This window comes from Ranitomeya imitator, chromosome 6 (assembly GCF_032444005.1).
Source record: "Ranitomeya imitator isolate aRanImi1 chromosome 6, aRanImi1.pri, whole genome shotgun sequence".
Taxonomy (NCBI): Eukaryota; Metazoa; Chordata; class Amphibia; order Anura; family Dendrobatidae; genus Ranitomeya; species Ranitomeya imitator.
Window position 1 is genome coordinate 413,878,855 of NC_091287.1, and position 15,084 is coordinate 413,893,938.

Genomic DNA, 15,084 nt, shown 5'->3' on the forward strand with positions numbered 1-15,084 from the left:
TGTAAGCCCGCAAGGGCAGGGTCCTCGCCCCTCTGTATCAGTCTGTAATTGTTAGTTTGTTTACTGTAAGTGATATCTGTAATTTGTATGTAACCCCTTCTCATGTACAGCACCATGGACTCAATGGTGCTATATAAATAATAATAATAATAATAATACATCTTATGTCATGTCAAGTGTAAGATGTTTGCCTATGTAATGTGCTAATGTAAGGAATTATAGTGCATAGTGATGTGATGCATGAAAGACATAGGTTAGGACTTAGGCTACTTTCACACTAGCGCTGGCCCGTTTCAGTTGCGTCGGGCTGACGTACCGACGCATCCTGTGACAACGCAGCACAACGGGGGCAGTGGATGCAGTTTTACAACGCATCCGCTGCCCCATTGTGAGTTGTCGGGAGGAGGGGGCGGACACGACGCACAAAAAAAGTTACATGGAACATTTTTTTGTTCCGACGGTCCGCCACAACACGACGCAACCATCGCACGACGGTTGCGACGTGTGGCAATGCGTCACTAATGTTAGTTTATGGGGAAACAACGCATCCTGAAGACAACTTTGCAGGATGCGTTTTTTCTCCAAAACGTCGCATTGCGACGTGCGTCGTACGACGCTAGTGTGAAAGTAGCCTTAGGTACTGTTTGCTTAGAATATAGGTGAAGGGGTTTCCCTAGCAACAGACACAGGGGGAGGGCTTAGTGCTAGGACAAGGGACCTGCTTCCTAAAGTTAGTCAGAGAGGAGATACAGTCTGAAGAGACAACTGTGCAGAGCTGCGGTTTGGGTGAACTACAGCAAAGGAGATGAGCAGGCAATGTGATAGCGTGACTAGGAACTGACAGTAGAGGCAGAACGGCCTTCTACCTTAAAGGCGTCCTTGGATAGGACGATGTGTCACGAGAAACCCTGAGCTCCAATTTCAGCTAGAAAAAAATCAATTTGAAAATGGCGCCCACCCGCTATTTCCAAGAGCTGTACCCCAGGAGTCTGGTTGCCACAATGACAATGCATTTCTCACGGGGTGGGGTTCTGGTCTGGAGGAGGGGCCAGGGAGTTCTGTGTGAGACCGTGAAGGGAGAGGAAGCATGTTAGGAGAGACCCCATCAACATCTGTAATCTGTGACTTCGGACAGCACCTGCAATTCACCAGTAAAAGGTAAAGGAAACTGCAATCCCTGTGTCCTCCAATTATTTCCTGCACCCTCAGTCCTGCACCCCACTGGCTATCATCCCTTACCAACTGCACTGGTAGCCCTGGGCCCGGCTCCACCTGTGGGGAGCAGAACCATCCTCGCTGTTCTGTCCCCACATGAGGCGAATAGAGGTGTGGTTGATTAATAAGTGTTGTGAGAGAGAATCGTACCTTCCGTAATTCCTTGCTGTAGGGCAGACAGGACTGATGCTGCTCAGCGTCCGAAGAGATGATGCACTCCAGGGATTGTGCAATCCAGACTTGTTTATTTGGAAATCTGGACATACAGTGTATAACTGGTAATACAGTACTTTCTCCAGAAATGCAGGTGTAGACAAGGTACAGTAAGATGTAGCACCAAGTATGACTGCAAGTGTGAGCAACAAAAGAGCAGCAAGAGGTCGAAAGACTGATGCCTTCCTAAGCCCAGTTCAAGTGTCCTCTCACAACACAAAGTAAACTGAAAATGACTGCCAGAGGAAGAGAAGACTTGACCCCTGAACCGGAAGTGAAAGACACGCCCACAAGAAATAATGAATAACAAGCTGCCATATGGAAAAAGGCCATTGGGTGGCAGCAGAGTTAAATATAACAACATACATGGAACAGCACACTCGCTGCTTTACCATCTGCCCCAGCGGTCCCTTTAAGCAGCGTCAGCCATCCTGGCCGAATACCACAGGTTGCGTCACGAATTTTCCCCCATAGACTTTATTGTCCATTTCCCTTCATAATTTTTGTTGACACCCAGGGCCACGGACCTGGTCACCGCATCCGTGACCACACCTTTAAGTACCACTGGACCCAGGCCCGAGTACTCCATGGTGCTAGCAGGCGCTCCACAGGCGTGGCGGACGCCATTTTCAAATTGATTTTTTTTTCTAGCTGAATAATATGAAGAACAGTTATTATTGGCACATAAAACATGTGATTATGCTGCAGAGCAGGTGCCATGGCTAGCACCTGCCTGCAGAAGGTTTTTTTTGTTTTGGTTTTAAGTATGTACAGATATTCATTATGCAAACTAGGGGGCAGGTCAGTGAGGGATCAGTCACCTGTCAGAAGTCTGCATTATGAATATCTAATCAGAGCACCACATGCAGACCTCCCCTCCAGGCCGACCCGGGGCACGAGCATATCATTAACTAAAAACTGAAAGTAAAGATTAACCCCTTCATGACTGGAGGTATTTTAATTTTTGCAATGAAGAAGAAGAAAGAGGCAGCACTCACCGATCTTCCGAGACAGTTAAATTTATTCACTCACAGTAAAATCTTCACGGCGGGGGGTGCTATACATTGAGTGCGGCAAGCCTGACGACGGCCGTTTCGCAATTTTTTTTTATTGTTATTTTTAACAGAGAGCGAGAGAGAATTTTCCTGACGGGAAATTCTTCTGCGCATGCTCAGTTTCAAAAGACAGCATCTGTCGCTGGATTCCTGCTTTTTGACAGTCAGCGACGGATCCTGCGTCCATAGGCTTCCATTATAGCCAACGACGGACAGAGCAGGTTCCATTGCTGAGCGATTTTCCAACGTACAGAAAAAACGTTCCTCTGTGCGTTGTCTCCGCCCGACAGACAGCAATTTTACGACGGATCCAGCACACGACGGATGAAATGGAAGGCCATCCGTCACAATCCGTCTCTAATACAAGTCTATGAGAAAAAAATGGATCTAGCACAAACATTTGCTGGATCCGTTTTTTTCACAAAACGACGCATTATGATGAAAAGAGAAAGACGGAAGTGTTAGGCTACTTTCACACTAGCGTTGGTACGGGTCCGTCGCTATGCACCGGGCCGACGTACTGACGCACGTTGTAAAATTTATGCACGACATGGGCAGCGGATGCAGTTTTTCAACGCATCCGCTGTCCAGTCTAAAGTCCGGGGATGAGGGGGCGGAGTTTCAGCCGCGCATGCACGGGAGAAAATGGTGGACGCGACGGACAAAAAAAGTTCACTTGAACGTTTTTTCGTGCCAACGGTCTGCCAAAACACGACGGATCCATTGCATGACTATATATGAATAATGATTCATTATTTTGCGGATTTTTTGCGGATTTCCCACTATATTATTGCATCCCAGAACCTCTGGATAAATCCGCAAAAAATCCGCCAAAAAAAGCGCAAAAAACACGAGAAATACACGAAAAAAACGCAAAAAGTCCGCATGCGGATTTCTTTCAGAAAATGTCCGGTTTTGTTCAGGAAATTTCTGCAAGAAATCCTGACATGTGCACATAGCCTTATTACTGAGTTTTTGTTGTTGCAGATTTTCTGCACCGATTAAGTAAATTAAGTTACTTGCAGATTCTTTCTTTACATTTCTGATGCTGTGGTTTTTATTTCTTGTTGGTATTTCATGTTTTATGTAAAGCTGGTACTTCTTGGTATTTGGCTTTGACACAACCTTATTGACACAGTCATGCGTGGATTACATGTATTTCTTATGTTTTTGCCATGGAAACACACTAAAAACGCATGTATGTTTGTAATCTGCGGACTTTCCATATCTAATGCAAGTCTATGGGAAAAATTGGCACATAAAACTCATTGTACCTGCAAGAGAAATTACCATTTTGAAGATTTTAAAAACGCACCGTAGGTCAGTTTCTGTTGAGTAAAAAGCAGAGAGTCCATGAGATTTCTACAAATCCCATCCACTTTGCTGGAACAGTAAGATGATGCATTTTCATCACAGCAAAAATTTACAGCATCAAAAACTCACCAAAAGCTCATTGTGTGCACACAGTCTTAGATTCTGCAACACCAGCCCTTTGTGAATATACTTTCATTCCAGCTAATAAGGTTTGATGCCCAATTGACAGCAATATGGTGCTCAGGTGTTGTAAATTTGGACTTGTGCGGACAGATGCAACTCGCCTATTCAGACTTCTGGGAAACTTAGAAAAGCCTCTTCAAGGAGAGCTCGTAGCACAGCTTGTATTCCAAAGAACGCCCCTTGTTTTTAATGGCAGAAGCAAAACCCTCAACCTCTGTAGTCTCGCACAGTTCTGAATTGGAGGCTTTCAGATGTCCGCTGTGCCAAGAAATATTTAAGACCCCAGTCAGGACCCATGACTGTCACCATGTGTGAGTAAAGCTCTGGGCTCCATTAACTGTTTTTCTTATATTATTTTAGTCTACAATGTTGGCATTGCTTCCACAACACAGATTTTTGCCAGTCTAATATATACTAACCCACAGTGCTTAAACAGAAGGTGTTCTTACTAGTCTAAGTATATATGGTAATCGATAACCAGTTTAGGCGGTGTGCCCATGATATGTTTTTGCTGCGTCAAAAAATGCATGTCCAGACGTTCAGGAATTGGCAGCACATGTCTGCGAAGTCCAAAGCACTTCTGGCTTTTGAACACAGATGAATCTGCATGTGATCACTGAACCGTGTGGCTTCATTGTGTCAATTACATTGTACGGGTGAAGGTTTTTCTCGTGGAGACTCTCCTCTCCGCAAGATAAATGGACATGCTGCAGTCTGGAAAGATGCACCTCATGTCCGTCTCCACGGGTGAGCTGCAGGCACATAGTGGATACATAGTGGGCATGGGATTTCTTGAACTCCCATCCACTATGCTGTAGCATCTGGACGCTGCGGGTTTGACGCTGCGCAAGTACGTAGTGTCCAGCCCGCAGCGTTTACTGATCACGTGCACATACCCCACAGTTCCAGCAAAGTGGATGGGAAATGTAGATCTCACGCCCACTGTACGTTTTAACTCTGCATAAATTGATCTGCGGTGTGTGATTAAAATCTGCAAATGTCAATTTCTCTTGTGGGTATATGCAAATTTTCCCCATGGACTTGCATTAGATTCGGAAAAATCCGCAGGTAGATAATGCTCCTGTGTTTCCAGTGTGCAAGCACACTAAAAATGAATGTGATCTGCACACAGGTTTTGTCAAAGCCAAAATCCAGGAAGTATTAAAACACGACATAACAAATGGAGCCAAACCGCAATTAATAAAATGCATGTAACCTAATTTACGTAATAAGTGCCAAAAATCTGCAACTCCCAAAAGCTCACGACTAGAGAAGAGTGAATTTGATCTGGTTCCTGCTTACTCGGCAATGTATACTGAACAAGCTGCAGAGGGAACCGGCTTCCTGGATCGCGCCGGCTCCGCAGCTGCATGTGTCGCATGGAGAGCCCACCACACAGGCTCATCTCTACTCATGACGATGTAACCGCTTGCTATGCTTTAAAGAAAGCTGATTTGTTTTTGATACTTGCTGGTGTTTGGCTTTGATAACTTCATTGATAGTCGTGTGCAGATCATATGTGTTTACGCCATGGAAACGCACTAAAAGCGCATAGGCGGTTTTTTTTTTTTTCACATGCAGATTTTCCACATTTAATGCAAGTCTATGGAAAAATCTGCACATAAAACTGCGTATGCGTAAGAAATATTGGACTGCTGTGACGCATGCAGGTTAGCTTATGCTGCTAAGGGCAGAGACAGACTGCCGTATTTCACGTGCGAGAATCTCATTGTAAACCATGTACTGGCTGTCGGCTCTTCTGACCTGAGCTTGACAGCTGCATAGTAATCCATCACGCTGTCTTGCTCAGGTCAGGAGAGGTGCCGGCCAGTGCGTGCAGTGCGATGCGATTATCGCACGATAAATACGGCACTCTGACTCAGCCCGTAACCTTCGTCAGGCTGCATAATTTTACAACGTTAACAGGCTGCAGAGGTACAACTGTACCTTCATATATACCTCCACTGTGATATTTGGCCAATATATTCTGGACCAAAACTGCAGAGATGTCACGAAATTTCAGCCCTCTACGGCTTTTCGAAAAAAGTTATTGCAATTGAACTGAATAGTTACAATTGTACCTAGTCAGCCGGACAATGGTTAAAGAAGAACCTGCAGTGGGTATGAGACTTCCCACTTGTGATGCAATCGGACGAGCGCAATCCGTTAAAGTCAGATTACTCTCCTCAATATTTCTCTATGGTGCAGCTGACATTTGCAATTGTTTTCGCATGCCGAGTCGGCATGCTGCGACTGCACCAGAGAATAGGATCGCACACACCCATATTAGTCTGTGCATGTGAAACATCGCACTGCACTCAGAAATCACCTGAGTGCAGCGCGATTCCCACCGATATCGGCAGCAAAGTAGATGGAGAAATTACTTTCTACGTCTCCTCTGAACCTGTGTTCCGATCCCCTCATGCAAGAAGATCGGAGTACAGTAGCATGACACTTGGCTCATACTCGCAGCAGAGCAGAAGCTGAGAGTCATTAGCATATCACATCTGATGCTCCAATGCTCTCGCAGCAGAGCAGAAGCCGAGAGTCATTAGCATATCACATCTGATGCTCCAATGCTCTCGCAGCAGAGCAGAAGCTGAGTCATTAGCATATCACATCTGATGCTCCAATGCTCTTGCAGCAGAGCAGAAGCCGAGAGTCATTAGCATATCACATCTGATGCTCCAATGCTCTCGCAGCAGAGCAGAAGCTGAGAGTCATTAGCATATCACATCTGATGCTCCAATGCTCTCGCAGCAGAGCAGAAGCTGAGTCATTAGCATATCACATCTGATGCTCCAATGCTCTCGCAGCAGAGCAGAAGCTGAGTCATTAGCATATCACATCTGATGCTCCAATGCTCTCGCAGCAGAGAAGAAGCCGAGAGTCATTAGCATATCACATCTGATGCTCCAATGCTCTCGCAGCAGAGCAGAAGCTGAGAGTCATTAGCATATCACATCTGATGCTCCAATGGTCTCGCAGCAGAGCAGAAGCCGAGAGTCATTAGCATATCACATCTGATGCTCCAATGCTCTCACAGCAGAGCAGAAGCCGAGAGTCATTAGCATATCACATCTGATGCTCCAATGCTCTCGCAGCAGAGCAGAAGCTGAGTCATTAGCATATCACATCTGATGCTCCAATGCTCTCGCAGCAGAGCAGAAGCTGAGTCATTAGCATATCACATCTGATGCTCCAATGCTCTCACAGCAGAGAAGAAGCTGAGTCATTAGCATATCACATCTGATGCTCCAATGCTCTCGCAGCAGAGCAGAAGCTGAGTCATTAGCATATCACATCTGATGCTCCAATGCTCTCGCAGCAGAGCAGAAGCCGAGAGTCATTAGCATATCACATCTGATGCTCCAATGCTCTCGCAGCAGAGCAGAAGCTGAGAGTCATTAGCATATCACATCTGATGCTCCAATGCTCTCGCAGCAGAGCAGAAGCTGAGAGTCATTAGCATATCACATCTGATGCTCCAATGCTCTCACAGCAGAGCAGAAGCCGAGAGTCATTAGCATATCACATCTGATGCTCCAATGCTCTCACAGCAGAGCAGAAGCTGAGAGTCATTAGCATATCACATCTGATGCTCCAATGCTCTCACAGCAGAGAAGAAGCTGAGTCATTAGCATATCACATCTGATGCTCCAATGCTCTCACAGCAGAGAAGAAGCTGAGTCATTAGCATATCACATCTGATGCTCCAATGCTCTCGCAGCAGAGCAGAAGCTGAGAGTCATTAGCATATCACATCTGATGCTCCAATGCTCTCACAGCAGAGAAGAAGCTGAGAGTCATTAGCATATCACATCTGATGCTCCAATGCTCTCACAGCAGAGAAGAAGCTGAGTCATTAGCATATCACATCTGATGCTCCAATGCTCTCGCAGCAGAGCAGAAGCTGAGAGTCATTAGCATATCACATCTGATGCTCCAATGCTCTCGCAGCAGAGAAGAAGCTGAGTCATTAGCATATCACATCTGATGCTCCAATGCTCTCGCAGCAGAGCAGAAGCTGAGTCATTAGCATATCACATCTGATGCTCCAATGCTCTCGCAGCAGAGCAGAAGCCGAGAGTCATTAGCATATCACATCTGATGCTCCAATGCTCTCACAGCAGAGAAGAAGCTGAGAGTCATTAGCATATCACATCTGATGCTCCAATGCTCTCACAGCAGAGAAGAAGCTGAGTCATTAGCATATCACATCTGATGCTCCAATGCTCTCGCAGCAGAGCAGAAGCTGAGAGTCATTAGCATATCACATCTGATGCTCCAATGCTCTCGCAGCAGAGAAGAAGCTGAGAGTCATTAGCATATCACATCTGATGCTCCAATGCTCTCGCAGCAGAGCAGAAGCTGAGAGTCATTAGCATATCACATCTGATGCTCCAATGCTCTCACAGCAGAGCAGAAGCTGAGAGTCATTAGCATATCACATCTGATGCTCCAATGCTCTCGCAGCAGAGCAGAAGCTGAGAGTCATTAGCATATCACATCTGATGCTCCAATGCTCTCGCAGCAGAGCAGAAGCTGAGAGTCATTAGCATATCACATCTGATGCTCCAATGCTCTCACAGCAGAGCAGAAGCCGAGAGTCATTAGCATATCACATCTGATGCTCCAATGCTCTCACAGCAGAGCAGAAGCTGAGAGTCATTAGCATATCACATCTGATGCTCCAATGCTCTCACAGCAGAGAAGAAGCTGAGTCATTAGCATATCACATCTGATGCTCCAATGCTCTCACAGCAGAGAAGAAGCTGAGTCATTAGCATATCACATCTGATGCTCCAATGCTCTCGCAGCAGAGCAGAAGCTGAGAGTCATTAGCATATCACATCTGATGCTCCAATGCTCTCACAGCAGAGAAGAAGCTGAGTCATTAGCATATCACATCTGATGCTCCAATGCTCTCACAGCAGAGAAGAAGCTGAGAGTCATTAGCATATCACATCTGATGCTCCAATGCTCTCACAGCAGAGAAGAAGCTGAGTCATTAGCATATCACATCTGATGCTCCAATGCTCTCGCAGCAGAGCAGAAGCTGAGAGTCATTAGCATATCACATCTGATGCTCCAATGCTCTCGCAGCAGAGAAGAAGCTGAGTCATTAGCATATCACATCTGATGCTCCAATGCTCTCGCAGCAGAGCAGAAGCTGAGTCATTAGCATATCACATCTGATGCTCCAATGCTCTCGCAGCAGAGCAGAAGCCGAGAGTCATTAGCATATCACATCTGATGCTCCAATGCTCTCGCAGCAGAGCAGAAGCCGAGAGTCATTAGCATATCACATCTGATGCTCCAATGCTCTCGCAGCAGAGCAGAAGCTGAGAGTCATTAGCATATCACATCTGATGCTCCAATGCTCTCGCAGCAGAGCAGAAGCTGAGAGTCATTAGCATATCACATCTGATGCTCCAATGCTCTCACAGCAGAGCAGAAGCCGAGAGTCATTAGCATATCACATCTGATGCTCCAATGCTCTCACAGCAGAGCAGAAGCCGAGAGTCATTAGCATATCACATCTGATGCTCCAATGCTCTCACAGCAGAGAAGAAGCTGAGTCATTAGCATATCACATCTGATGCTCCAATGCTCTCACAGCAGAGCAGAAGCTGAGAGTCATTAGCATATCACATCTGATGCTCCAATGCTCTCACAGCAGAGAAGAAGCTGAGTCATTAGCATATCACATCTGATGCTCCAATGCTCTCGCAGCAGAGCAGAAGCTGAGAGTCATTAGCATATCACATCTGATGCTCCAATGCTCTCACAGCAGAGAAGAAGCTGAGTCATTAGCATATCACATCTGATGCTCCAATGCTCTCGCAGCAGAGCAGAAGCTGAGAGTCATTAGCATATCACATCTGATGCTCCAATGCTCTCACAGCAGAGAAGAAGCTGAGTCATTAGCATATCACATCTGATGCTCCAATGCTCTCGCAGCAGAGCAGAAGCTGAGTCATTAGCATATCACATCTGATGCTCCAATGCTCTCGCAGCAGAGCAGAAGCCGAGAGTCATTAGCATATCACATCTGATGCTCCAATGCTCTCGCAGCAGAGCAGAAGCTGAGAGTCATTAGCATATCACATCTGATGCTCCAATGCTCTCGCAGCAGAGCAGAAGCTGAGAGTCATTAGCATATCACATCTGATGCTCCAATGCTCTCACAGCAGAGCAGAAGCCGAGAGTCATTAGCATATCACATCTGATGCTCCAATGCTCTCACAGCAGAGAAGAAGCTGAGTCATTAGCATATCACATCTGATGCTCCAATGCTCTCACAGCAGAGCAGAAGCTGAGAGTCATTAGCATATCACATCTGATGCTCCAATGCTCTCACAGCAGAGAAGAAGCTGAGTCATTAGCATATCACATCTGATGCTCCAATGCTCTCACAGCAGAGCAGAAGCTGAGAGTCATTAGCATATCACATCTGATGCTCCAATGCTCTCACAGCAGAGAAGAAGCTGAGTCATTAGCATATCACATCTGATGCTCCAATGCTCTCGCAGCAGAGCAGAAGCTGAGAGTCATTAGCATATCACATCTGATGCTCCAATGCTCTCGCAGCAGAGCAGAAGCTGAGAGTCATTAGCATATCACATCTGATGCTCCAATGCTCTCACAGCAGAGCAGAAGCCGAGAGTCATTAGCATATCACATCTGATGCTCCAATGCTCTCGCAGCAGAGCAGAAGCTGAGAGTCATTAGCATATCACATCTGATGCTCCAATGCTCTCACAGCAGAGCAGAAGCCGAGAGTCATTAGCATATCACATCTGATGCTCCAATGCTCTCACAGCAGAGCAGAAGCCGAGAGTCATTAGCATATCACATCTGATGCTCCAATGCTCTCACAGCAGAGAAGAAGCTGAGTCATTAGCATATCACATCTGATGCTCCAATGCTCTCACAGCAGAGAAGAAGCTGAGTCATTAGCATATCACATCTGATGCTCCAATGCTCTCGCAGCAGAGCAGAAGCCGAGAGTCATTAGCATATCACATCTGATGCTCCAATGCTCTCACAGCAGAGAAGAAGCTGAGTCATTAGCATATCACATCTGATGCTCCAATGCTCTCACAGCAGAGAAGAAGCTGAGTCATTAGCATATCACATCTGATGCTCCAATGCTCTCGCAGCAGAGCAGAAGCCGAGAGTCATTAGCATATCACATCTGATGCTCCAATGCTCTCACAGCAGAGCAGAAGCTGAGAGTCATTAGCATATCACATCTGATGCTCCAATGCTCTCACAGCAGAGCAGAAGCTGAGTCATTAGCATATCACATCTGATGCTCCAATGCTCTCACAGCAGAGCAGAAGCTGAGAGTCATTAGCATATCACATCTGATGCTCCAATGGTCTCGCAGCAGAGCAGAAGCTGAGAGTCATTAGCATATCACATCTGATGCTCCAATGCTCTCGCAGCAGAGCAGAAGCTGAGAGTCATTAGCATATCACATCTGATGCTCCAATGCTCTCACAGCAGAGAAGAAGCTGAGTCATTAGCATATCACATCTGATGCTCCAATGCTCTCGCAGCAGAGCAGAAGCTGAGTCATTAGCATATCACATCTGATGCTCCAATGCTCTCGCAGCAGAGCAGAAGCTGAGTCATTAGCATATCACATCTGATGCTCCAATGCTCTCGCAGCAGAGCAGAAGCTGAGAGTCATTAGCATATCACATCTGATGCTCCAATGCTCTCGCAGCAGAGCAGAAGCCGAGAGTCATTAGCATATCACATCTGATGCTCCAATGCTCTCGCAGCAGAGCAGAAGCTGAGAGTCATTAGCATATCACATCTGATGCTCCAATGCTCTCGCAGCAGAGAAGAAGCCGAGAGTCATTAGCATATCACATCTGATGCTCCAATGCTCTCACAGCAGAGCAGAAGCTGAGAGTCATTAGCATATCACATCTGATGCTCCAATGCTCTCGCAGCAGAGCAGAAGCTGAGAGTCATTAGCATATCACATCTGATGCTCCAATGCTCTCGCAGCAGAGCAGAAGCTGAGAGTCATTAGCATATCACATCTGATGCTCCAATGCTCTCGCAGCAGAGCAGAAGCCGAGAGTCATTAGCATATCACATCTGATGCTCCAATGCTCTCACAGCAGAGAAGAAGCTGAGTCATTAGCATATCACATCTGATGCTCCAATGCTCTCACAGCAGAGAAGAAGCTGAGTCATTAGCATATCACATCTGATGCTCCAATGCTCTCACAGCAGAGCAGAAGCCGAGAGTCATTAGCATATCACATCTGATGCTCCAATGCTCTCACAGCAGAGCAGAAGCTGAGAGTCATTAGCATATCACATCTGATGCTCCAATGCTCTCGCAGCAGAGCAGAAGCCGAGAGTCATTAGCATATCACATCTGATGCTCCAATGCTCTCGCAGCAGAGCAGAAGCTGAGAGTCATTAGCATATCACATCTGATGCTCCAATGCTCTCGCAGCAGAGAAGAAGCCGAGAGTCATTAGCATATCACATCTGATGCTCCAATGCTCTCACAGCAGAGCAGAAGCTGAGAGTCATTAGCATATCACATCTGATGCTCCAATGCTCTCGCAGCAGAGCAGAAGCTGAGAGTCATTAGCATATCACATCTGATGCTCCAATGCTCTCGCAGCAGAGCAGAAGCCGAGAGTCATTAGCATATCACATCTGATGCTCCAATGCTCTCACAGCAGAGAAGAAGCTGAGTCATTAGCATATCACATCTGATGCTCCAATGCTCTCACAGCAGAGAAGAAGCTGAGTCATTAGCATATCACATCTGATGCTCCAATGCTCTCGCAGCAGAGCAGAAGCTGAGAGTCATTAGCATATCACATCTGATGCTCCAATGCTCTCACAGCAGAGAAGAAGCTGAGTCATTAGCATATCACATCTGATGCTCCAATGCTCTCGCAGCAGAGCAGAAGCTGAGAGTCATTAGCATATCACATCTGATGCTCCAATGCTCTCACAGCAGAGAAGAAGCTGAGTCATTAGCATATCACATCTGATGCTCCAATGCTCTCACAGCAGAGCAGAAGCCGAGAGTCATTAGCATATCACATCTGATGCTCCAATGCTCTCACAGCAGAGAAGAAGCTGAGTCATTAGCATATCACATCTGATGCTCCAATGCTCTCACAGCAGAGAAGAAGCTGAGTCATTAGCATATCACATCTGATGCTCCAATGCTCTCACAGCAGAGCAGAAGCCGAGAGTCATTAGCATATCACATCTGATGCTCCAATGCTCTCACAGCAGAGAAGAAGCTGAGTCATTAGCATATCACATCTGATGCTCCAATGCTCTCACAGCAGAGAAGAAGCTGAGTCATTAGCATATCACATCTGATGCTCCAATGCTCTCACAGCAGAGAAGAAGCTGAGTCATTAGCATATCACATCTGATGCTCCAATGCTCTCGCAGCAGAGCAGAAGCTGAGAGTCATTAGCATATCACATCTGATGCTCCAATGCTCTCACAGCAGAGAAGAAGCTGAGTCATTAGCATATCACATCTGATGCTCCAATGCTCTCACAGCAGAGAAGAAGCTGAGTCATTAGCATATCACATCTGATGCTCCAATGCTCTCACAGCAGAGAAGAAGCTGAGTCATTAGCATATCACATCTGATGCTCCAATGCTCTCACAGCAGAGAAGAAGCTGAGTCATTAGCATATCACATCTGATGCTCCAATGCTCTCGCAGCAGAGCAGAAGCTGAGAGTCATTAGCATATCACATCTGATGCTCCAATGCTCTCGCAGCAGAGCAGAAGCTGAGAGTCATTAGCATATCACATCTGATGCTCCAATGCTCTCACAGCAGAGCAGAAGCCGAGAGTCATTAGCATATCACATCTGATGCTCCAATGCTCTCACAGCAGAGCAGAAGCTGAGAGTCATTAGCATATCACATCTGATGCTCCAATGCTCTCACAGCAGAGAAGAAGCTGAGTCATTAGCATATCACATCTGATGCTCCAATGCTCTCGCAGCAGAGCAGAAGCTGAGAGTCATTAGCATATCACATCTGATGCTCCAATGCTCTCGCAGCAGAGCAGAAGCTGAGAGTCATTAGCATATCACATCTGATGCTCCAATGCTCTCACAGCAGAGAAGAAGCTGAGTCATTAGCATATCACATCTGATGCTCCAATGCTCTCACAGCAGAGAAGAAGCTGAGTCATTAGCATATCACATCTGATGCTCCAATGCTCTCACAGCAGAGAAGAAGCTGAGTCCATTAGCATATCACATCTGATGCTCCAATGCTCTCGCAGCAGAGCAGAAGCTGAGAGTCATTAGCATATCACATCTGATGCTCCAATGCTCTCGCAGCAGAGCAGAAGCTGAGAGTCATTAGCATATCACATCTGATGCTCCAATGCTCTCACAGCAGAGCAGAAGCCGAGAGTCATTAGCATATCACATCTGATGCTCCAATGCTCTCACAGCAGAGAAGAAGCTGAGTCATTAGCATATCACATCTGATGCTCCCAATGCTCTCGCAGCAGAGCAGAAGCTGAGAGTCATTAGCATATCACATCTGATGCTCCAATGCTCTCACAGCAGAGAAGAAGCTGAGTCATTAGCATATCACATCTGATGCTCCAATGCTCTCACAGCAGAGCAGAAGCTGAGAGTCATTAGCATATCACATCTGATGCTCCAATGCTCTCACAGCAGAGCAGAAGCTGAGAGTCCATTAGCATATCACATCTGATGCTCCAATGCTCTCACAGCAGAGAAGAAGCTGAGTCATTAGCATATCACATCTGATGCTCCAATGCTCTCACAGCAGAGCAGAAGCTGAGAGTCATTAGCATATCACATCTGATGCTCCAATGCTCTCACAGCAGAGAAGAAGCTGAGTCATTAGCATATCACATCTGATGCTCCAATGCTCTCGCAGCAGAGCAGAAGCTGAGAGTCATTAGCATATCACATCTGATGCTCCAATGCTCTCACAGCAGAGAAGAAGCTGAGTCATTAGCATATCACATCTGATGCTCCAATGCTCTCACAGCAGAGCAGAAGCTGAGAGTCATTAGCATATCACATCTGATGCTCCAA

At 46.3% G+C, this 15,084-nt stretch overlaps 1 protein-coding gene across 1 annotated transcript in view; it reads left to right on the plus strand.

The window, feature by feature from the left end:
• Positions 1–4,169: 4,169 nt before the first annotated feature.
• The window catches only part of RNF138 (ring finger protein 138), a 102,314-nt gene continuing 91,399 nt past the window's right edge, over positions 4,170–15,084 (plus strand). The window contains exon 1 of the mRNA XM_069732322.1: positions 4,170–4,291. Coding sequence (XP_069588423.1) covers positions 4,170–4,291 — 122 coding nt within the window. The remainder of the gene's footprint in view (positions 4,292–15,084) is intronic.